At 40.7% G+C, this 26,067-nt stretch overlaps 1 protein-coding gene across 7 annotated transcripts in view; it reads left to right on the forward strand.

Annotated features, from left to right (window-relative positions):
• The window catches only part of Magi2 (membrane associated guanylate kinase, WW and PDZ domain containing 2), a 1,436,700-nt gene that overhangs the window by 1,342,006 nt on the left and 68,627 nt on the right, over positions 1 to 26,067 (forward strand). For all 7 annotated transcript variants that reach the window (XM_036180392.1, XM_036180388.1, XM_036180389.1 and 4 more), the window contains 2 exons: positions 1,609 to 1,804; positions 3,046 to 3,189. In XM_036180392.1, the coding sequence (XP_036036285.1) occupies positions 1,609 to 1,804; positions 3,046 to 3,189 (340 nt within the window). The remainder of the gene's footprint in view (positions 1 to 1,608; positions 1,805 to 3,045; positions 3,190 to 26,067) is intronic.

The following is a 26,067-nucleotide window of genomic DNA, read 5'->3' on the forward strand; positions in this document are numbered from 1 at the left end:
AATTACCTCCACACTGCAGCAATAGGCCATGAGCTATAAAATGTAAAAGCCTCTATTCCATGGTGCTGAGGTTTTGGTTTGTCTTAGCCACGTACCCATGATCCCACAATGTCAGGGATTGACTGTCACTCCCACTGTGACCAGGGAGTACCCTCAGCTTAGAGCAGCGGGGATGTCTGGAAGATTTCTCAGCTTCTGCTTCTGATCTCTGTGTTTATTCCTGAGTAAGAACTAAAATAAGCCAGAAATGAATGTTGCACTGGGTCATTTTGCCTTCCCCCGTCACATGGCCACAGTGGAATCCAGGAACTGTGCTTTTGTTCTTCACCCTCTGCAGGTCTAAGCTCTGGTTTTCCCAGTAAGCCCCGGACTCCAGGCCTGCACTATATTTGATGATCATGCCTTTCTGCCACCTCTTTAACATCTAAAATGCTCCAAACGATGAAACTTGGCAGTGAAAATAACCCTGGATTGGGACTGGAGAGATGGCTCGATGTTTAAGAGTCCTTACGCATGTAAGGACTGGGGTTTGGTCCCCAGCATGCACGTGGTGCCTCATGACCCTCTATAACTCCAGTATTAGTTATAGTTATGTGCTCTTCTGCCTGCTAAGGTCAACATTCAACCATTCACATAGTCATACACATAAAACAAAACTTTATAAAGTCCATTAATAACATGTTGATAAACTATTTAGTGATCATTTCAATTGTGTTTTCATGATGATGTGTCAAGTACTGTGTTTGTATGTGAGAGAGGGAGACAGAGACAGACAGAGATGGAGAGCAAGGCAGGGGAGGCATACAGGAAGAGGGGAGAAGGAGGGAGAGGGCATGACTTGATTGTGCAGTTGGGTTTCTTCTAAAGATTTATTTTATTTTTAATTATGTATGCATGTGTATCTGTGTGTGGGTATGTGCACATGAGTGCAGTACCTGTAGAGTGCAAAGGAGTCCAATTCCCTGGAGCTGGAATTACAGGTGGTTATGTGCTACCTGACGTGGGTACTGGGAACTGAACTTAAGTCCTCTGCAGCAGCAGTACAAGCTCTTAATCACTAAACCAGCCCTCCAACCCCCGACTATGTGTGTTTAAATAGCCAAAGTGAGAGAGAAATGCCCATGATGCCTTCCCACAAGGTTCTGGTGGAAACATCACTTTTATGTCGATTTCTTTGTTTGTTTCTTTCTTTTTTGTTTGGTTTGGCTTTTTTTTTTTTTTTTTGGATTTGGTTTTGTTTGGTTTTGGTTTTGAGACAAACTTTCTCTGTGTAACTCTGTCTATCCTGGAACTAGGTCTGTAGACCTGGCCTGAAACTCACAGAAATCCACCTGCCTCTGCCTCCTGAGTACTGGGATGAAAGGCATGCGCCACCACTGCTCTGCTTATGTTGATTTCTTAAGGGCCAAATAAAAGTACATAATATGACATTTGACAACAATTTCTTAAATCCACTATACCTAAATCTTCTTAAATCCTAAATATGTAATGAGACTAACTCAAAGATTGGGTCCCCACAAGCTGTAGTGGCTGGACCATACTTAAGAGATTTTCTAATCTCCTCAGAGTTCTGAAATACAGAAGCAAACTCCCTTTTCCTTTATCTAGTTACAGGTCAGAAGTTAAAGCAAGGCAAGATGTGAAGCCAGACATCCGGCAGCCTCCCTTCACAGACTACAGGCAGCCCCCGCTGGACTACAGGCAGCCCCCAGGAGGGGACTACTCGCAGCCCCCACCCTTGGACTACAGGCAGCATTCCCCAGACACCAGGCAGTACCCTCTGTCAGACTACAGGCAGCCACAGGTACCTCTGCTGGAGACCCCAGGGTCCCCACTAAGACTTCCTCCTGTGCTAGTAATGCTGTAGGAGGGGAGCAGAAAGACCACCCTGCTGGAGCAGATGGCCAGGGCTCTGTTCTTAGTGTTGGCATGGGGTAACAACTGCATCTCCAAAACTTCAGTGCATAAATAAATTTATTCCAGAATAAAGCAGGACATTCATCCATAATCAATCAGGAGTAAGTAGGTAGTCATGGATAAACTAATCCTTGGTGATATTTAGCCAGCTAACTCCAAGAACATAGCTTTGTCAACAGTTTTTGTTTGTAAGCTCCTGCTAAACCCTCAGAATACTACTAATGCAGAAAAATTTACATATTCCAGACATTGGGGTCTTTTGGAGCCATAGTTTCTAAATGGCCTCCTACCTCCTACTCTGTGGTAAAGAGCCAAGCTAAGCATACCTTCACAATCCACCCTGCAGCCACTGTGGTGACCACTGTCCCTGTGTGCACAACAAAGGGTTTGCCTGGCACTAGACACTCCTCCCGAGACTTCCTTGACCACACTGAGCTTCCATTTCCTCAAGGACAGCTCTTTCCAACAGGCCATGGCAAATGGTCAGCCTCTGTGAAAGGTAGCAAGACCACAGCTCAATGTCTGGTAAATATTCATCACTTGGTAATGAGATACCAAGATAGAAATTAAGTACAACTTCCATCCTATCCAATTATATTGTGTCCCATTTTTAAATTAAGGACCAACTTATCCCCACAGAGTTTAAAAATGGTGATGGTCAGGAAGTCTTGGACATGCTACATTTTAGGGGAAAGAAAAACTTATTATTTTATCCTCTGAGTTGATGGTCAGTTGTCTGTACAACTGAAAGATGCAGTCAGAATCCATTCAAGTTTACTTTTCAGCTCATAAAACTATAGTTTACACTCACAGAGAGACATCACTATTTGACAGACTTATTTATGTTGCTAACAATAATGAATGAGAGAATTTAGAAGAGATGATGCCATGGAGTAGATGCAAGTTGATCAAGAAGGCCAACTCAAGCTGTGCTGTTTGCTTTAACAGAGTCGTCTGTTCTGACCTACTTGAGCCTTTGGAGCTGGGTCTTGTAAAGGCAGATGGTGTCTTTTAACAAGATGTTATTTGAATGCATTAACTATGAGAGAGAGGAGAACAGGGAAATTGATCATCAAAATCCCTCTACTGCTAAACAATTCCATCTTCCATTTTTCCCTGCTCCCAAAGGATTTTGATTATTTTACTGTGGATATGGAGAAAGGAGCCAAAGGATTTGGATTCAGCATTCGTGGAGGAAGGGAATACAAAATGGATCTGTACGTGTTGAGATTGGCAGAAGATGGGCCAGCCATAAGGAACGGCAGGATGAGGGTAAGATGCCTCACTTTACAGAGCTCCTTGACCCTCATGAGAACCCCACTGTGGCATCAGGAGGGTGTTGAGGCATGCTCTCAAACAAGCAGGTTTTACCCTTTCTGTTTTATAACCTTATTTTTAAAGATTGGGTCAAACACAAAGAATTACAGCATCAAGCCCTGTATGGCGGTGCATCCCTATAATGCCAGCACTGGGGAGGTTGAAGCAGGAGGATGGCAGCCAAGGCCATAGTAACTTTGCAGCCATCCTGGGCAATATAGTATGCCTCATACTCTCAAAAACCAGAAAAGATAAAAGACTACAGTGTCTCTTGTTTTTCTGTTTATAAATGTCTACAGATTGATAAACCTCAGCATACTGGTATTTTTCTCATGAGGAAATGAAAGAAAGAAGGGAGAGGAAAGAAATTTAGAAATAGTTTGAAATAGAGACAAGCTCTGTTATTCTTCTGTGGTTCAGTGATTCCATTTCCATTGAGGTTGAATCTTTCAAAATTTATTTTCCCTTTCATGTTCCTCCCCTCCACACACATTAAATCAAATGGCCTTATGTCTCTCTGGGAATGTTCCCTTCCTATTGACTGGCCTTTGGACTTTGATATTGGGCAGCCAGGCACAGTAGGAGAAAGGGGATTCAGCTTCTAGCACATAAGTTGTTCTTTAAAACTGGAGCAGTTAGATGCTTTGATTTGAATGTATATGAGGAGGGATTTTTAAAGTAAGAGCCACATTCAGGGAGATGATTGATGGAGTAACTCATTCTGAACCAACAGGTTCAAAACAAAACATAATTTTAGATATATTTCTGTCCTGTCTCAAATGGCACCAGCAACTACATAACTAAGTTTAGTTCTTCTTGTACATCTAGAATTCAACCTTGCCCTCTTTCCTTGCCTTTTAAGTTCATACAGAAAGAGGGGGGGGGAGGCTGTGACTTGGAGGTTCTAAAATCTGGGGTCCTTGCACTAAGCCTTGCCACCCAGTTGTTCTTGGGAAGTGCGCTTGTTATTCCCGCCACCACAGCTATTGTCTATCATTCTGTTTCCAAAATCAAGGCATCATCGACTACAAAATTAGGAAGAATGAAAATTATGTTTTCCTCCATCCTCTACAATCCTCTGATAGCTGGAAGGTTGTAGGGTAGAATTTTACCCCAGACAGGAGTGACTCCAGATATAGACAGTCCCTGTCCTGATCCAACACTACCCTATGCTTCTCTGTCTGAGGAATCAGCAGGAAAGGTCTCCACATGGCTTCTTGCCTTTACAGTCTCCCTCCAAACCAGGATGGCACATTCTTTTTATAGAATTATGTTTGCTGATTTATTTATGGTGGAGGCATGCTCATGCCACAGAATGCACTTGGGGGTCAAAGGATAGTTTGGGAGAATTGGCTATCTCCTTCCACAATGGGTGGTTTGAGGGTTGAACTCAGGTGGTCAGTAAGTACCCTTACCTACTGAGCCACCTGCCCAGGCCAGAATTGTAGTGCAAAGTCAGCCTAAGAATGATTAAATAAAAGAAAATCAATCTTCACAGTGCAAGTAAAGTCAGCGGAGGACAAAGATCATGGGGAAATGACCAGAGCCTAGTGAGATAGAAAAATGTGCTTAGCCTGCTACACCCATGACTTTAGAGGTCGCCATATTTTAAACCAGTTTCAGTGGCTCCCTGCTGAGTAGACACAGGACTTCCAAGTCACAGAAGCCTAGATAGAGAGTAAGGTTTTTATAGAGCCCCAACCTGAGCAGTGGTTCTCAGCACAGCCACACCAGTTAGTCTCGGAATTTGGCAGTGTTTTGCAGTTACAGGGCATACAGTTGCACTTGATCACAGAATGCACATAATAATTCATGGATACATTTAAATTACTTCATCAAGGACCACAATCGCTCAATAGTCGCTTGACTTATGGCTTGACTATTTTAAGCTAATGCACTAACTGCATAATACTTAGATTATTGGTTAGGAAAATCCATAATAACATTACTCAAGGACTTGTTCTCAGTTTATTATAAGTTTCCATCTTGATATTATTAGTATTCAAGTACATATGAAGCTTAAATATCTGTGCTAATAAGGTTTTACAAGGTCTTGTCAACCTTACATGTATTATGACTTGGTTTTTAAATTTTCAAGACTCCTGAGACAGCCAGGTGAGCTAGACATTCATGAGCTATTACTAAAACACAGATCAAAAATAGAAGGCAGTATGAAGTTCTTCCCAGCCTCTGAACTACTACAACACATTTCCTCCCTATTAACATGATTTTGTCACCTCCAATTTCAATGTGTGACCTCTCTATGCACACACACACAAATGCACGCACACACTTGTTCAAATTTGTTTGGTAGATACTATGTATTTCCCCCATTTTCATCATCAAGAATATCAAAAAGAAAATCTGTAGGTAACAGTCTAATAGAAGCTTAGGTTTAGTCTGCCACAGTAAAACTGTTGAAATCCAGATTACTACCAAGGAGCTGGGTGCTTCTTCTGTATCATGAACTAGTCACTGTGCCCATAGATTTAGGACATAGCTACTGTGGATTTTAGACACTTTGTATTGCACCAAATTTGAGCCTCTGCATTTAAGACTTCTTTTCCTGGTCATTTATGTTGGTCTGGTTATAGGAAAATGATAATACAGAATTTAGGTAGGGACACAGAGAAATCCAGGTGAAGAGTTAACACAAAAGTAAGGGCACCATTCTCCTGAGGATTCTGGGACACTTTAGTACCCATCTTTTATTTTCAGGTTGTCTCTAGGCATCCAAGTTTTATCAAGACAAATAACAACAATCTTCATAGAAAAAGTGAGGAAATGTAGGTAGACCACACCAGTTCTTTCTGGCTGCCTGCAGCCGTGAGGATTAGTTTGGCAGGGAAAATTAGCAAATTAGACCATTAGAGAAATTAGTTCCAACAAAGTTAACAGGGATAAAAATCTTCATAACTAATGAATAAGTCTCTGGGACAAAGTTCTTAGAAAAATAACCTCATTAAAAACTGAAACTAAGTAGAAAACTCAGGCAAAGAAAAACGAGCATACAAAATAGCTTTCTGGTGAAGCTCGATGGCGCAGAGAGCATAAGAAATTCAGAGACAAATGTGAGGCATTTGGAGGAAGGGAATAATAGTTTTGAGTGCTTAATAAAAGTCTGGCAGATAAAACGTAAGAGAATCTAAAAAGAGAACAAAATGGTTCTTTAAAAGGTAGGCTAGCATGAATGGCGGGGTCCTGCTAAAGTGCATGCTTAGCATCCCCAAACACAGAGGAAGAAGGTAAAAATGCTTTCTGCTCCCATAAAAGTATAATACACTCCTTATCTCTGTGAAATTTATAAAAGAACGTCATTTATAATTCCATTGGTGTGGCGTTTGCATGTGCCTAACAGTGCCTGGGCTAGTGGTTCACTATAGAGCTTGCCTGCAATGGCAAACAATGGGCTTCAGATGGTCCAAAACCTTAGCTAGCCAAGCAGTGTACAAGGACACATCTTACCCATCTTTTGTGTTATCTTAATGAAAACTATAACTGACTGATTTAAACTTCTTTTGCATTTGTCAATTTTATTCCTGGTCCAGACACATCTAGCTTGAAATTACAGAATAAGTATTTAAATGAAGTATATTGTATTTTATATTTTGTTACTATTAAACACAGACCCACTTGCAAGACTGTTTCTAATGTATGTGACAGAAATAAATACTAATGATACTTCAAACGCCCATGAGCTTTTATCCCAGCTTTAAAAAAGGGGAGGGGGATCATCAACCTCTCATCTCTCCATTCCCTCCTGCCTTCCCACCCTAGGTAGAAAGAGGCACCACCCTAAATAAAGAAGTACTTGATGTTCTGACTGCTGTCTCCACATATGCCGATTTCATTTTGCACACTTGGTGAACTTTGTACAAATGATTCATCACATGCATGCTCCTCCCTGTGGTTTCTTTTTTATAACTTATTTTCATGAGATTCATCCACATTGGTGGATTTATTTTCACTGCTGAGTTTTCCATTTGGGTCGATGTCCTACAGTCTGTGTAACTGTTTGTTCTCCTGTTCTATGGGCATTTGGAATTTCCCCTGTCAATGGATCTTATGTTGTAACTAGTACAATCCTCGAATATCCTCCAGTTCCATACATGCAAGACTTTCTCTAGACTAGTATATTGCTAGGCAGATACATATTTACTTACCTAAGGGCACAAAAACAGTATCTGAGGTTACAATGCAAAGTTATACACGTACCAACAATGTTGATAAGTGTTCATTCTTGCAGAACTTGTGTTTCCGTCTTCTAAACTCTCACTCTAATAAACAGAAATGATATATCATCTGGGTGTGAGTTTGCACATCAGTGTGTACATGCCTTCAGGGGTATGTCCACCTGTGCAAGTGCACAGGTGAAGGCTAGGTCCACATCATTTGCCTTCTTCTATTGCTTCCTACCTAGTCTCCTTTTTGTTTTTAAATTGTTCGGCACATTTATTTTTTTAAGACAAGCATGTAGCACAGTGCATATGTGGGGTCAGAAGGCAGCCTATAGAAATCTCTTCTCTCCTGTCACCATATGTGTCCTGAGGCTAAAGCCCAAGTCGTCAGGTTTGGTGGCAGTCACTTTGGTCCTCTGAGCTGTCTCACAGGCCCTCTCCACATTATCATCTTTTTCTTGTGAGGTAGGTTCACTGTGCTGATTCAGTGAGACTTGCTGGCCAGTGAATGTGAAGGACTCTATATGCCTTCATTCCACGGGATGTTCATTATATTTCCCTATGGTTGTTAGATCTGGGCATCCCCTCTTGAAAATGTGCCTTTTCTTCACATACTGTTGAATATTTGTCCTTACATAGTGTGATGCAAATCTCTTGTTCCAGTTTATATATTGTAGTTCTCGTTCTTCCTGATGCTTATTCATAAAGAGACCTTCTTGATTTCCATATAACTTCTTAACCTTTTTCTTCATAGTCTCTCCACTTTTGACTATTGCTTAAGAAATATTTTCCCAACATAGCCTCTCTCTCTCTCCCCCCCTCTCTCCTGTGTGTGTGTGTGTGTGTGTGTGTGTGTGTGTGTGTCCATGTGTGCTGTGGGTGTGTGCCTGTGTGATGGATGTGTGTGCACCTGTGTGGATGAAGGTGCATGCATGCAGAGCCCAGAGAAGGACACTGAGTATCTCACTGAATCTGGAACTTGCTGGAATTTTTGGCTAAGATGGCTGGCCAGCTGCCCCAGCGACTTTCCCACCTCTGCACCCATATACACCAGTGCTCGGGTACAGGAAGTGCAGCTACACCGAGCTTTTTATGTGAGGAGGGAGGCTAGAAATTCACATTCCCAAGCTTCCTCAGCAAAAGCTCTGGCACACAGAGCCATCTCTCCAACTCTACAACACACTGTTGTAAACATTGACACCTGTACTAGGAGATAGACATTCAGTTTCCATCTTTATGCATAACATCATGCCACAGCATCATTTTATGACTCTCTCTTCTCCCTGGTCTATAAGGATAACTCTATAATAAATAGAATAAATTCTATTTAATAAATATGTAATGCAATCGTCACTGTATTTTTAGAAAATCTTAGGAGCGCTAGAAGATTCTTAAGACTTTGGAAATGATTTCTCAAGCAAGCATAAAGGAAAGAGTTAAGTTATGCTGACCTGTTTGTCTGCGTCAATGGCAGCATGTTCGGCTTTCAAGAAATGTTGAATTTCCCAAATGCACAACTCTACTTTCAAGAGGATGCTTTAGGTCTTTTTCAGAGTTTTCTTTCTAATTTTCTCAAAGAGTTAACAAAACATTATATTAAGGAAGGAATAGAAGAAAATGAGGGAGAGGTGCTGTTTCAACAGCTGTCTAAGCGTCCTCTAGGGTTTATTAATAAAACTCCATTTTATGCTTAATGTGAAAAAAGTGGGAAACTTACATCTTTGTTTCATTGAACAGAATTAAAAAGTTTTTATAGCCATAGTGCTTAACAAGACCAGGTCTCAAAAATCAAGAGCTGGGCATGTAGTTCAGTGGTAGAGGGCTTACCATGAAAAAGGCCCCAGGTTGGGGCCTCAGTACTGCAATTAATCAATAATCAAGTTGGTTGGCTACATTATGTAGGTCTGTTTCTAAACCAACACATCTCTGATCATTTCCAGTCTATTCTCTTTCACCAAAACGGCCCATTTCCTTGGTCACTGAATGGGTCTTCTAACTGTGTGCTTCTCCTAGAGATGTGCTTTCCAGCCAGCTAGCCCGGCCTTCTGGATCCCTACTGCCCACGCCTCCCGTCTTGCCCTAGGAGTACTGGGACAACAGAGGCCATGTTGTCTGCATTTGCCTTCTTACCTGGGCTTTGGTGGTGGAACTTCAAACATCAGTCCCACTCAGCTAGCAACTTTATGTATCTCCCTGGTCTACAATTATTTTTAAGGCATTGATCAATTACATCGTTTAACAAACAACTAAACTCTCTTACTATTTTGATAATCCACATTTAGATTTTCTATGTAATAATCACATTTCCTGAAAAACAAAGTTTGTTTTTATTTATAATTCCTTTTAAGTCCTTTAGCTTCTTTCCCTCTTCTCTGTTTCTTTGGCTTCCTGCTTGCAGAGGGATGGAGGTGCTCCAAGCAGACACTTGTTGATGAGCGTGCCTCTGACACCTTCTTTAGCATGGTGTTGGTGGCTCTCACAGATCACCATCATCTGAGCTGTCAGGACAGCTTCCTTCTGTTGCTACTAATTTGCCAAGAAGGCTTGTTAGGAATAGATGTTGAATTCTAGTTACTTTTTCTATTTCCATCAAAGGTATCACGTGGTTTTGTCATTGGTGTGTTAATATGAAAGTAGGGTGCAGGTTCATGCAGAACACATATTTATGTCTCTTTGGACTATTACGTGTATCCTCTCAATTCTAGTTTTACAAATCATGCCCAAGGTTTTTCCATCTTCCTTCAGCCTTGGCAAATGACTGACTCACACATTCACCTTCCTGCTCATTTGCTTTAATGTTTGGCATTTCATTGCATCCCATCCATTAGCCTTGGCTTAATCCTGCAGCTCCTTCCTGCTCAGCAGTTGGGTGTTCACATCAACATTGACTGAGGCTTTCCACTCAAGGCTGTTTGCTCATTATTTAAATTTCTGTGTTCTAGAATGTGTTCTGATTTCTAACATGACTTGTGCTCTGACTCATGCTCAAATTCTCAAGCTTTGTTTCCAATATTAATGTATGAATTCAAGGCTATACTTCTGATGTGAAACATAGTCACTGTTTTATATTCCAAATATATTGTAATTTTCATTATGATTGTCTCACTCTGTTATGATCACTTTTACTCATGCATTATTTAGAAGCTTTTTTATGAGTGGGATTGTTCTGGTTAAATTTATATATACTTGATTTTTAGCATAATTCCATTGTCTTCAAATAATATATTGCATATTATTTCAGTCTCTCAAATCTGCTGCAGCTCCCTCTTTTGCCTAATATGTTCACATTTTTGTATAAGACCCATGTATAAGAAAAGACTAGCATGACCTGGAGTGGATGAGGACGTACTGAGTGAAGCCTCAGTACTGCCCTGTTCAACCAGTGTGCACTGGCACTTCTATCCATTATACTTACTAAATGCCAACATAGACTCTAAAAATATTTGCTCTGTAAAGTTTCCTTTGAAGAGCGGTTGACTTTTCCTTGGGTGTTTTGATGTCATGTAGTTTAATACTAAGATAATGATTTCATTTTTTAGGTGAGTGAAATGTATTCTGTGATGAGCTCTTGTGGTCCTCGTGCGCCTCACTGCTGGGACAAAATGCCTGGCAAGAGTGGACTAGGACAGGGAGGTTGTGCTGTCCACTATTTAAGGATGCAGTCTTTTGTGATAGGGCAAGTGTGGGTTGTTTTTGCTCTTTTTTTTTTTGGGGGGGGGGCGCCACCCAGCTTCCAAATAAATCACACATGTAGGCTTATTCTCAATTATGAATGCCCGGCCTTAGCTTGGCTTGTTTCTTGCCAGCTTTCCTTAACTTAAATTATCCATCTGCCTTTGCCTCTGGGCTTTTCCTTCCTTACTTCTGTAACCTTACTTTCACTCTCACTCCATGGCTGGCTGTGTGGCTGTGTGGCTGTGTGGCTGGGTGGCTGGGTGGCTGGGTGGCTGGGTGGCTGGGTGGCTGTGTGGCTGGCTGTGTGGCTGTGTGGCTGTGTGGCTGTGTGGCTGTGTGGCTGTGTGGCTGGCTGTGTGGCTGGCTGTGTGGCTGTGTGGCTGTGTGGCTGGGTGGCTGTGTGGCTGGTGGCTGGGTGGCTGTGTGGTTGTGTGGCTGTGTGGCTGTGTGGCTGGCCCTCATGTCCTCCTCCTTCCGCTCTCCTCCCAGACTTCTCCTTCTGTTTAGTCTCTCAGCCTGCCAGCCCCACCTATTTCTCTCTCCTGCCTTGCTATTGGTCATTCAGCTCTTTATTAGGCCATCAGGTGTTTTACACAGGCACAATAACACAGCTTCACAGGGTTAAACAAATGCAACATAAACAAAAGGAACACACCTTAGAATAATATTCTACAACAGGGAAGTGAGCGGTGGTAACAGGAGGTAAGGCCAACTTGCAGGTCAGTCAGCAAGCAGAGGGAGATACATGCTGCTCACTTTCTCCTTTATCCAGCCCTGGACCCCAGCCCTGAGAAGGGTGCCACCCACATTCAGGGTGAGTCTTTTATTTCAATTAACCCAATCCAGAAACTCCCTCATAAACATGCCAATTTGTTTCTTTTATCATCTAAATGCCACCAAGTTGACAGTCAAGATTGTCACACCTGCCATCTCCTACCTATTTATTTTGTTTTGTTTTAAAGTATGTTTTGACTCATATAAGAAGCTAGTTTTCTTTAGATCATCTCTTTTATGTTTTCAGCTTTTCTATGTCTTTATATTTGATATGCTTATCTAAAAGTCTGTTTTTATTTTTAAATAATCTATTTCCCCAAGTTCACAATAGTCAGTGTGTACTAATCTCTGTGCTAACACAATCTATTCAACCCTCACTTCATTTGGTCCCTTTTCTACTGGTCTTCTTTTATCACATTCTTTGAAATTTCCTTTTATTGCCTTCCTTTGGACAGTCCTCTGGAGTCCCAGCTCACATTCGTGTCTCCTAATAGACTTCCCACTTTTGTCCCTAAGTGTGCTATCTATCATTGTTACCAAACCATCAAAATGGAAACTTATGTGTTCTGCTCAGATCTGTTCTGAAAACTCAGAGTTGCAGAATGGAAGCCAGTGTTTCCCGCAAGCCAACATGGCCAAGGTGTTTGTTTGCCTTCCATGATCCTGTCTTTCACTTGTTTTGGCATCAGAGGACTCTGCTGTTCAGCACTAATGAGGTGGTTCAGAGTTTTTAGGTTGCTAGAAACAAAAGTTAGAGTAGCATTTACTTTTAACAACTGAAACCCCTTATAACCTTCCAATTGGCCCATACCCACCGAGGATGCCACACAGAAGCCCTAAAGACCACCCCCATGTGATACCATGCTCATCCCGTAATACCCTCCTCTCCTTCCTCTGCATCTCCAGTCCCCAGTTGTGTGTCTCCTGCCCACAAAGCCGCTGATGCGTCTTTGCCACATCTGTGCCTGAGAACTCGGCGGCACTGGGGGATCCCACACAGCAGGTCCTGGAAGAGCAACACCTCTGCTGTGTTCTTCCTCCACCACTGGGACCACAGTTCAGACAGGGCGCAAGGGCAGCTGTCGATTCACATGCCAGCAGCAGCCCCACAGGGTGTGTGTGAGTGAAGAGTAGATAGCCTTTAAACCCGGGGCCAACTGTTGATGGGAAGGAGACCCAGCTTCCTTGTGCTAAGCCTTGGATTTTTCAAGCCAAAAGCTGTGTTTTGTTTTGTTTTTAAGAATTAACTAGACTTGAAATTTTTTCATTTAAAAAGTCATGCAGGTCAAACAAAAGAAGTATATAGGCAACATGAGACTTGCAATCACCTTATATTTGTCATTTGCTGTGAACAAAAGCAAGGGGAACACAAAACAGCTATGAAAGGGGATAAAGTAGCTTCTACAGGAACAAAGTGTGGGCTCCGGCACCTTTCAAGGTTCTTATATATGTTCAGAACAATACACTAATTCAGGAAAGCTGGAAGAGTTTTATAAATGTGTCTACTGAGAAAAATATGTATAAATGTGGATCATATGTCTCACTGGTGTATGTGGAATTTCAAAGATAGTGGCTTTCACATGTAGGATACTCCAGTGGCCTGAATTACTTAGCCTTTGTCAAGCACTGTGGTATCTAGGAGAATCAGCTTTGAGAGAGGGGACATTTAGTAGCAAACAGATTCCTAGAGACCATTCAGAGAAATTCTTTTCAGTCTTCTCCAGCATCCAGGTTGTATGTCTAGGACATAGACATGCAGGCCTGCCTAGCTGGAGGCTTTACCTAAATTGGGAGAGAAGCCATCTTCAATAGCTTGGCACACCACCTTGAAATAACATGTCTTAGGTTCAATAGTAAGACTGACTGCCCCTGATAACAAGAGACTCTCACACACAGTCTTCCAGTGGGAAAGACTTGGGTAGACACAGTGAGATAAAGGCTGATGCTATAGTTTAGCAAAGTACTGCCTAGCTTGTATAAGGTTCTAATTGCAATCTCCAACACAGACACACACACACACACACATACACACACACACACACACACACACACACACACACACACACACACACACAACCTTGGACATGCTACCACCCTGTCAAGGCTCACAGGCACAACAACCTCGATCCCATGCCTTCCTCTGGACAGCCTCCAGGGTCCATAAACAGAAGGGAACCTGAGAGACCAGAAGAGTGTGTCCTGTCCGGCAAGGTGAGTCATGACAGCATTAGCAATTAGTGAAATGCTAGCGTCCTCATATTCTGCAAATTCTTCAACAAATTCCATTTTCCTTTTTCTCCCTATTCTCTCTCTTTCTTCCTGATATAATTCCATTAAACTACCCATTTCTCTAAGCAAAGATACAGAAAGTGTTTTTAAGTAAGTGTACTTGTCAAAAGGCTCTAAGATTCCAAATGTAAGTTGACTGGGATTTACATCTACACCTACTTGATCCACTGGTTCCTTTTTCAAGCACTGTGCTGATCCCTGCCTACTGTTCACAACCCTCAGTGGCACCCCACGTATTTCAGGAGGAGTATCAGTCCTAAGGACAAGATTGCCTGGCCCCTCCCTCCGGCACTTCACCTTCCTGCAGCCTCTGACACTGTACCGGCAGTGCCCAGTGGGCTCTGGGGAAGTGTTTCTATCAAACGCTCCTTCTCCCCTCACTTGGTGAACTTCTTGGTTTCTCTCTACTTCTTATCTGGTCACATCCACTGTCCTTGGCTGTTGCTGCTCATTCAGACACATCTTCATAGCATCTGTCTCAGACCGCATTTCACACTTTGTATGTGATTGTGTAGGAAAGCAGCCCCTGCAGTGTGCAGGCCTCAAGACAGCAGAAGCCATGCTGCTCTGGGCATGTGTCCTGTACCCCAGTGTCCAACACTACATATGGAGATGCTCATACACACCAAGTAGTGTGTGAACAGAAGCCTTCAAAGTGCAAGCACTCAGGTTCCTTTCCCCTGGAAGTTAACAAGCTGTGCTTACAAAGTGCAAGGACACAGAGGCTGATAAACCAGACCGACATCATCTCTCCTCAGTGATGTACAAACATAGCACACAGTCAGCTAACTCATAGTCACTTCTTGCTATTTTAAAATAATATGCCCTAAGGTAAACACATTGCCTTCGGGGATACATTTATTTATTATAAGTTATGCAGTGTCTGTGAAGTAGTATTTGTAAAACTCTATTGTGCTTTCAAAAAAATCTCTTTAATCTTAAGTTTTGAGACATTTCAGGACCTGTTTTCTTCTTCTGTAAGCTACCTGTCACCAAGTATGGCTGACAGAGCAAGAAAGAAACAAAGTGCAGATGAGTGAGCTGAGGTGGATAAAGCTAAAGCCTACGTGGAGAGTTAAGAATAAAGCAGCCTAGCTGGAGAAATAACGAAGCTGATGGGGTCATGCAAGGTTGCATCACCTGGGTGTGCTGGGACTCAGAATGCCTGGGGAGGTCGTCTGCAATGCCTGTGACCTCTTCCTGTCATCATAGCCCATTCATCCAGATGCCCAGGTGGCTCTCAGCCCCTACCTGGATTATACTCTGGAGAGTCTGCAAATGAGGGATTTCTCCTTTATCATCTGGGCTCTGCTCATGCCTTTTATGAAGGAAAGGAGAAAACTTTTGGCAGCTGAATCCATTCCCCTTTCCTTTACAGTGTGTGACCTGTGAACATTGTGTGTTAAATGAGTTGCCTGAGTTCCTTTGAGGAGTGGGGATTGATTAGAGAAGGCAGCTGGCTAGGCATCACACTGCATTCTTGCTTATTCGGGCCTCATTATCCACGCAAGGAGGGCTCCACTTCTCTGCTGTTTCTTCTGTTGGGTGCCAATCTTGAGCTGTTTCAAAAGCAGCTTCCCATGGGGACTAGTGAAAGGTTTGGTAAGGAATCAAAGGGTTAGCATTAGGATTGCATCTTGGTATGGAAAGACAGAGAGGAAATTGAATAAATTAGAAGTGAGGAGAGTCTTTGCATTTTCATTATTAATGGGGTTCCTGAGGGTATGCCTGCAGAAAAGAGGGGAAAAGTTTACAAGGCTGTGCTGAGGACACATTTACTTCCGTCTTCAATGAGAAGAGACTTGTGGGTGTAGTTTCCTTTTTTATGCCAGCCATCATCTCTACCTGAGAGTAAATTAAAATTGTCCCTGTTTCTGTCCCCAGGGCAGTGTTTGAGCAAATTAGCCATCTGCTCCTTGCTCTGCCAGTCTTCTGTATTCCTCTGCAGGCTCTCAGTTTACCCGATTCACCTACATAGCTTTTTAAGTCAGAAAATGGATGTTCAGCATCAGTTGGTCCTAGTCCAAGTGTGATTTAGTTTGTACAGCAAAGCACTTTAGAAGACATTGAGAAGAAGGTACATTTTATTTAACTTTTAGTTCAAATTGGTAACTGGCATTGAATCTCACCTTTATCATATGCAACATGGTATTTCAATATACACATTGAATAGTGATTAAATATAGCTAATCAACATTACTTGCCATAGCAGACAGCTTTATGAGAATGCTCAGCATCTACTTATGTTTTCTCCAAAGAATATTGTCATTAGCTACAGTCTCTTCAATATATTCCTCCTGTCATCTAATTCTACTTCTGTACCCTCTGCAATGTCCCCCTTCTCCCCCTTCCTAAGCCTCTGGTTACCACCGTTCTTACCCTCTACATCTAGGAGATGATTTTTTAGATGCCATAAGAAATGGCATTTGTCATCCTGCAGTTGAAGCTGGATTCTCTAGTCTTCAGTTCATCTCAGGCCCTGCCCCTTCCTTCTTTGTTGCTGTACCCCAGGAGTGCTGCTCTTGCTGACAGGCACCATGCACAGATTCAGTCCCCTTCTGTCCCTGTGGCTGTGTCCTGCTCCCTAGTATATTGAAGTGGTACTCCAGGATAAAAAGGTCATTGCTACATCAGACTTATGAATGGTTCAACTTGACAGGATGCATGATTTCCAATAAGCTCTTCTTTATGTTGGGATCCATCACCTCTGTTTGATCCAGTATCGCATAGCACAGTCACCAGCAGGCTTGAAGATGCAGGGCTATTGATTGATATTCCTCGTACTGCCTAACTTGAAGTTCCAGTTGCCTATTGGCTGTTCAGTGTACTTATCTTCCATTTCAAACCAACCACCCGCTCCTACTGTATATGTCAGTGTCTTGTATATTTGTGTAATTATCTGCCAAAGGATGAATTTCCCACTAGTCTCTGGGATGCTGTCAGCAGTTTAAGCTTCTTAAAAAAGAGAAGAGACTCTTCAATTTATTCATGTTAACATCGATTCCATTTAAGACCTTGAGAAAATGACAGCTCTGGGAGAGAAGTTAAGGCCAGATATAAGTAAGCAAAATGGATTTAAAAATTTTGGACAGAGATAATTTCAAATATGGTTGTCTCGTTCCAGAGAGGACCATAAAACACTGAGAGGCACGCCCTATGTTAAAGGGAACTGGGGACAAGACTCTGAGCTAATGCTCACAATTAGCTGGCAAGTTCAGGGGTGTATTCAGTCTTGAACAGGAGCTGACCTGAAGGAAACCACGATGTCTTCCTTCAACGAGGGTGTTTCTGGAAATGGACATATATTGGGAAACCTGGGTGAGATCCCAAATCATGCATTATCCCTTTCATTCCATTGCCTCCACCATAGTGTGGACCCCATCTTTGTAATCCTGAACTATTCCTGTAACCAGATGGAACCCATCTGCCTCTAATTTCTCCCATTCATGCTTCAGAAAACGACCAAAATTATGTTTCTAAACCACAGGAGTACTGAGTTTCTTGCTTCCCCAAAAGTCTTTAACAACTTGCCTTTACCTGAAGGTTGAGATCCAGATATGTTCCCAAGTTGGAGGGAAAGAAGGAAAGGAAGGCCATCCGTGTTTACCTGAACGAAATTCCCTCTCTTTGGACCGCCAGGTCCCAAATAATGATATGGAGACTTATTAAGTATGAAAGCTTGGCCTTAGCTTAGGCTTGTTGTCAACTAGCTCTTAAAACTTAAGTTAACCCATTTATATGCATTTACGTTCTGTCACATAGCTTGTTACCTCTCCTCAGTACAGTATATCTCACTTCTTCCATGTCTGGCTGGCAAACCCCACCTTTCTTCTTCCCAGAGTTGCTATTTCTGCCAGGAAATCCCCCCTACCCTCTCCTGACTAGCTATTGGCTATTCAGCTCTCTATTAAACCAATCAGAAGGTGCCTTGGCAGAGACACTTCTTCATAGTATACAAAAAGATTATCCCACAACATGGCTGTGTAGCCACCAGCCAGCTTTGGAAAACACAATGACAATGCCCCATGTCTCTTTTGTGCCTGTCTCCACCACAACCTTCTAGAGGGAATTCTCATCAGTTCTCAGCCACCCCTGAACACATGACCATACCTCTCAGTGATGTTGCTGAGCTTCACAACTTTTAGCTTCAAAGGCATTGTACTTTCTTCCTTATTTTCAGAGAAAATTCATCACAGAGAATGTATACTAATCCATCCTCTATATATTTTACTATAATGCTTTACTCTCACCCAACTATTGATTTATATGTCCATTTTCCTGCTGAAGGGGACCACAGTGGTTTCTAATCTTTTACGATTGAAAAGGGAAATTCTTTGAAAGGTCTCCTGATACATATTGGCAAGATTTTCTCTAAGGTACATCCGAGAAACCTGAAGTATGTGTCTGAATGACTTCAAAATTGTAAAATAATGCCAGAAACTTTTCCTAACACTTTACTCAATATGTACATTTCTGTATCTAATGTGTGAATCCCTGTTGCTCTGTATCTGGTCAATACTTGATATAAAATTTATATTAAATTTATATTACTATGGCACAATATATCACTATGGTTTTAATTTTATTCCTGATTACTAATCAACAGCTCTTCATATTTGAGGCATTTTCCCTCTGTGGTATATATTTTGATATCTCTTACCCACTTTTTAATTATTTTAGTGTTTCCTTATTTTTTATGCTTTCTAGATATTAAATTTTCATTATATGCTTCAAATATCTTTTCAAAGTGTGTAGTCACTCTTTTTTTAAATTTTCTTTTAATGAAATTAAATTTATAAATCTTTCAAGATCAAATATATCAAAATTCTATACTGTTTGTGTTTTTGTACTTTAAGAAATTCTGTCCTATTTTAAAGTCTTACTTTGTTCCTAGAGGTTTTAAGGTTTGAATTTTCATGTTGAAATCCATAATTCACTTGGAATTGTTTTTTATATATAGCTCAAGGTGGCAATCACCTTTAAAGATCTTCATCCCAGCACTTAGTTGATTCTTTTCATAGAAAAATTTAATTGTAGATTATGAAAACATTGATATTTGTCTTAGTTAGAGTTTCTTTTGCTGTGAAGAGACATCATGACCGCAGCAACTCTTACAAAGGAAAAACATTTCATTGGGGTGGCTTGCATTTTCATAGGTTTAGCCCAGTATCATCATGGTAGAACATGGTGGTGTGCAAGCAGACATGGTGCTGGGGAGGTAGCTGAGAGTTCTACATCTTGCAAAGGCAATAGGAAGTGGTCTGTCTCACTGGCCATGGATTGAGAATATATGAGCCCTCCAAGCCCTCCTTCAGAGTGACACACTTTCTCCAACAAGGTGACACATACTCCAACAAGGCCACATCTCCTAATAGTGACACTCCCTTTGGGGGCCATTCTTTCTCAAACCACCAAAATATATGATATTATGTTGTAATCATATTTGTATCCTCCACTCTCTCATCATACATCTCACTTAAGAGATACTCAGAAAGGTTTTCTGTCAGAGCTTTGTGACCTTTGGGCTTCTCTCAATGCCTCTTCCCTCAGATGGCCCTTCTTCAACACAGAGGATTTAGCAATGAGCACCATGGCCTTCCTTGGTCTTGTTAAGCAGCTTCTTTCCTCATCCTGTCTTTGCAGACATTTGCATGAACTGCTCCCCTGCTTGGTTCCCGCCTACAGAGCTGAAATGCAGAATTCCTAGATAAAAGGAGTTAGTGAAGAGCAGTCATTTGTTTTGCTTCAGTCCATCATGCCTTATAATGTGCCTCCCTGGAGTATTAGGAATCCAGGAGATGCCCCAACATAGAAATTCTCATCCTAGGCTGTGTTCACACAGTCTGGTATAGCTCAGACATCAGAGATCATGAAGAGGAAGGTGGGAATGAAGTTCAGTTGGTAGAGTTCTTGTCTACTGCACACGAGGCCCTGGGTTCCATCTCTAACACTGAACAAAATCATCTTTAATACCGATTGTGGCTTCAGCTGCCAATTTACTTTCCTGCAGACTGCCAATAAAATGAAATTTCCAGTGGATTCTCTTTGCTTTTCAGCTACTAGTGTGAGCTAAGAAACACTATATAAAACAAGCATAAAGTTCTTTTCAGAATCATGCAAGTGTGAAAGAGAAATCTTTCCCTTTATAGCCTAGACATTCTCGTGTGTAATTTTTTCATGCTTTCTAGTCTAAGCAATTGAGTGTGGATTTATTCTTTTTTTTTAAAAACCAGAACAAACATTTCTAAAAATGAAGATAAACACTGGAAATCACTGAGGGTCATAAAGTAACCTAAGTGTTATGAGCCTGGATTTTGGCAGATCATGGCTTAGTCATTAAGAACTGAGTAACCTTAACTTTGTCATCATAGCAGGGAGATCACAGCATATGTTCCTTGCAGAGTTTTTGTACTAATTAAATGTGGTGATGGATAATGTTAAAATACTGCCTCGTACATTCTAAGTCATTAATCAATTAAAGATAATGATGGCTTGTAATAAAGGGAAAGGAAGGAAAACAATGGTTGACTGACTGATGGAATGCTTCAATCCCTGTGCTTTGGAGGTGTGTGTCTATGTAGACTGATAACACAAAAGCAAGGTTGAGTGCAGTAAAGGGATATGATTGTCATAGCTGTATTTTCAAAACCAGTCATTACAATACAACCTGGCAGTTAAATAAGTTCAAGAGAAGATTTGATCTACTATCAAAAATTAGACTTTCTCTCTAGATAGCATTCCAACAAATAAAGCAAATATTCCTAAAACTTGCAAGACAAGAGATGTGGCAAAGCACAAACCCCATAAAATGACCCAGTACAGGAAGGGGAAGGACTGTCTGTCTGCCCAGGGAAAGCAGCATTAAACAGGGTGGTTATGGTGGACACACTAAGCCTATTTTCCATAGGAAGGCTAAAACAACAAAGAAGAGTGGGCTGGGGCATAAGAATACTGCACCCAATCTCAGAGAGTGCTAGCCTTTAAAGCAGTTCAAGTGTTTGGGACTGGAGGATGAGAAGAAGAAAAGGGGTGAAGTGATTCAGGACTAAGCCAATTTTATTGTAAGAACAATCGAATTATGTACTTATATTCTTATAAAAAGGGGGGGGCCTTGTTAGCCTGAGGCTTACGTTAGTGGTAGAACTCTTACTTGCCAGGCAAGCACAAGCTCCTAGGTTTGATCCTCCTCATCAGAATGTTCCCTGTGCAGTCTCCCAGAAGCACTGATCATTTGTGATAGGAAAGGTGAGCTGTGTCCTGGGGGAGGTACCTTAGAGGAGATGAGATTTCAGTAGGGTCTTGGTGGAACTCTTCACCAACTGGAAAGAGAAAACAAGGTTCTGGCAGCAGGACTAGTATCATAGAGTAAAACATGACCAGATGTTCCAGATGCATTATCTCCACATGGAAAAGATATAGATAATCCCAATAAAGATGCATCCAGAGAGTCCCTGGGGAAGGAGGGTAATAGAGTAAAATCTAGGAAAATGGCTTAGAGAGTGAAGGTCACCATTGAGCCCAATGACCAGAGTTCAGCACCCAGGACCACATGGTAAAGGAGGCAAGCAAACCCTGCAAGCTGTCCTCTGACCTCCACATACATTCTGTGGCACTTGTGCCCTTATATGGGTACATATATATGCATATACACACAATTAATTAGCTAATTAATTTTTAAAAGATGAAGTAAAAAGCAGAAACCTGAGTACTACTGCACATCCATGTCACTGTTTAAAGTAGCTCTGCTCTCGGGTTTTACCTGTGGCCTTTCTCTGGTAAAATTTTCCCTGTAAAAGACTTCCCACTGCTTAACATTGCCAAGTTCTTGCCTTGATTTCTATACCCAACTTCTTTTTAAATTTATTCATATTTTCTGGAGTTTTAATATAATCACATCAATTCTCAGCTTCCCTCCACCCTCTCCCATAAATCCCCCTACCTCTCAAATCCATGACCTCTTTTTCTTAAATTGTTCACACACACACACACACACACACACACACACACACACACACACACACACAGTTTCTAAATACATACATACAACCTGTTCAGTTTAGATAGTATTATCGGTACATCTATCGTCTCAGGGCTGATCATTGGTATCTGATAACCATTTGCGGGGTTCTTTTCTAGAGAAGACCATTTCTTTAATTCTCAGCATTCCCCAGGTCTTTGTCTAGGGTTGGGGTCCTGAGAACTTCCCCCTTCCACATCAGCATGTCCATCGGTGTCTTTGTTGTTGAGATCTAGTCTAGGCAGCCATGTGGATGAGATTCCATGGGTGTAACCTCTAACATTTCTAGGAGGCACATTCCCACAGTAAACTTCCTGTTCATCTGAATCTTACATCTGTCTGTCTCCTCAATCAATGATCTGTGAGCCTTAGGTGCAGGAATTGTGTTGCAGAACTATCTGTTGGGACTGGACACAATAGGATCTCTTGTTCTCTGCAGTTCAGCTGTAGTTTTCTGTAATGGTCTCTATGTGTTGAAAGGAGAGATTTCTTTGATGAGGGTTAAGGAACTATGCTTGTCTGTGGGCGTAAGAATAAATATTTAGAATGTAGTTGGAAACTATGCTGGTTTAATAAAGTAGTGGTTACCCAATCTACTTTTGACCCTGTGATAATTTTTGCTTTGTTTACTGGCCTTGAATTTTTTCCAGCTTTATTGAGGTCTAACTAACAAAGTAATATATATATATATATATATATATATATATATATATATATATATATTTGAGATTTTCAATGTGTTGTTTTCATATCAGTATAGTTTGTACACTTATTTGTATAATCTAATTAGTATATTCATCAGCAAAGTTACATGGAAGGGGTTGATTATATTTAAGGCCTATTCTCTTAACAATATATATATATATATATATATATATATATATATAGAGAGAGAGAGAGAGAGAGAGAGAGAGAGAGAGAGATAGTATGTGCTGTTCATTGTAGCTACAGAAATAGATGTTAGTCTCTAGAACCTGTATCTTATACCAATGTTTTGTGCCCCTTTATCCATATTTTCCCATTTCTCTCACTCCTTAGCCTTTAGAAATCGCCATTTTACTCATTTTGTTTTCTTGTGTTTCTGGAGTCTTACATTTACAGATGTCACCAGAAAAGTAATTCCTCACAGTTTTTGTTTTTCTGTATCTGGCATGCCTACTAAGATTCTGGGTTTTTTTGGTTGTTGTTGTTGTTTTTGTTTTTTGTTTTAAGGGACCACCATACTGTTTTCCACAATGGCCGTGCCATGGTACTTACATTTCTACAAACTGTAGGCAAGACATTCCATTCTCTAATCCTTGCCTCTGCTCATGATCTCCTGTCTTTTTAACAATAGCCATCCTAATGAAAGTGAGAAAACTGGCTGTATTTTGAGTTCTGTCCCCTAAGAATAGTGAAGCTGAGTATCTTTGCATGTGCCTGTTACCCATCCATAAATTTTCTTTGAGGAAATATCTTTTGAATTCTTCTTCTCTGCATTTCATTTGGGTTGTTAACATTGACTATGGAATTACATGATCCCCTTACTTACTTCAGATACTAAACTCCTCTCAGATGTATGGTTGGCAAGCATGCCTTCCCACTCAGAGGCTGGCTTTCCTTTCATTGGCTGCTATTTGCCATGAAGAAACTCTTTAGATTGATATAGCCCTACTTTTAGTATTTGCCTTGTTGCCTTTAGGTTTATGTCATTTACAGAGAATAACCACAAAAGCAATGGTCAAGAAGCTTATTCCTTGGTTTCCTTCAGGTGTTTCACAGCTTCAAATCCTATATTTAAGTCTTTCATTCACTCTGAGTTGATTGTTATATATGGTATAAAGGTCCAATTTTTTCATATCCATGGAGATATCTGGTTTTTCCAAATCCATTCATGGCATAGTCTTCGTACCTTTATAAAGATTAGTTAGCTATATTTGTGCAAACTTCTGGAAAATATGCTTTTTCTGTGCCTATAAGCACTACTATATAGTGCTGTACTGTTTTAATTATTACAGCTTTGTAATAAGGCTTTAAATCACTATGTGATGTCTCCAGCTGTGCTCTTCATTCTCAAGATTGCTTTAGCTATCTGGAATCTTCTGAGGTCCTGTAAAAATTCCAGAGTCAATTTTTATTTTTTCTGTTTTTGTGAAAGTTGTCATTGGAATTTTCATAGTGATAACATTAATTCTATAGATTTCTTTGGTTAGTATAGACATTTTAACAATATGAATTCTTCCCCTCACCTAAATACATATTTCACATTCTTTATCTCTTCTTCAATTTGTTTTATCAATGTATTATGAAAAATAATACTATGAAACACAAATCCTTTAGGTATATTATACCTTTCACTTCATTGGTTTAATGTTTTCCTTATTATTTTTTGAAGCTATTGTAAGTGATGATCTTTTCTTCATTTCTTTCTCTGTTAGCTAATTTTTAATTATAGGATCACAATTATTTTTATATGTTAATTGTCTACTCTGCAACTGTACTAAATGCACTTATTAGTTCTAACAGGTTTTTTGTTGTTGTTGTTGTTTGTTTGTTTGTTTGTTTTTGTGTGTGTGTGTGTGGTAGATCCTGTATTTGCTACTTAAAAAAAACATGCCACATACTTCTTCATTTCCAATTTCCATGTCTTTTATTACATATTCTTGCTTGGTCAGTGTAGGACTTCTAGCGCTATACTGAACAGGGTTAATAAGAGTAGGCATCCTCCACTACCTATGGTGGGACACACCTCGCACAGCCTTGAGGCAGGGGGAGGGGCTTGGACCTACCTCTACTGGATATACCAGGCTCTGCTGACCTCCCATGGGAGGCCTTACTTTCTTGTAGGTGGGAATGGGGAGGGGGGAATTGGAGAAGAGAAGGCTGAAGGGATGGGGCAAGGGGAAGGAAGAGGAGGATCTGTGATTGGTATGTAAAATGAATAAAAAAATTTCTAAATAAATAAATATATTTATATATATGAGTGGGCATCCTAGGTGCTGACATTATGGCTTAGTTTGTAAAGTATTTGTCTACCATACATTAAGCCTTGGGTTTAATCCCTGGCACTACATAATCCAGACATGGTGCTGCATTCCTGTGATACCAGCACTCTGGACGTGGAGTCAGGAAGATCAAGAGGTCAAGGCCATCCTTGGCTATGTGGTATATTCAAGGCCAACCTAGGCTACATGAGATCCTATCTCAAAAATAAAAGGAGTGAGAATCCTACTTTTTCTCAGAAATTTTTCAGTGTTTCATCTCTCAGAAGATTTCAGGGCACGTGTGAGATGATAGTGAAATGATGGGAAAAAATATCCCATGTAAATGGAAAGAGAATCAAGGTGCTGTGTATCTGTGTATCAGAAAAAAAAAATAGACTTTAAGTCAAAACTGTAACAGGAGACAAAGTCATTGTAAAAAGATATAAGGATGAATTGTGGTCAACCCATTAAGAAGATACAACAATCATAAATATAAAGGCACCCAATAACAGAGTAAATAAATATATAAGTCAAATACTAACAAAACTGAAGGGAATATAGATAATCAATACATGTAGATTTTCCATTTATCTTCCAGATATCCAAGTAAAAGTGACTCTTGTCCGAGAAAAGTTAAACTAGAAAATAGAAATGCATTGGAAATGTCCAAGAGAACATGGCAGCAGTTAGGCCAGTTGGATAGAGAGCCTGCCAGACTTTCCTATGCCAACAAAGGCAATTACCATCTGGTACAGTAAGGGGTCTACTGAATACGAGCCTGGAAAAGTTGTTTTTAATTTCATGCATGTCTCTATTACAATAAATGTTATTAGAGTTTTTTTAGAAAGGCAAAGCACTATCTGCCCCCATTGCATATGATGCTCTCAAGTGTGTGTTGAGTAGATCTTAATTAAAAGAGGGTGGGTGGCTTTTAAAT

Source organism: Onychomys torridus, chromosome 3, assembly GCF_903995425.1.
Source record: "Onychomys torridus chromosome 3, mOncTor1.1, whole genome shotgun sequence".
Lineage (NCBI taxonomy): Eukaryota > Metazoa > Chordata > Mammalia > Rodentia > Cricetidae > Onychomys > Onychomys torridus.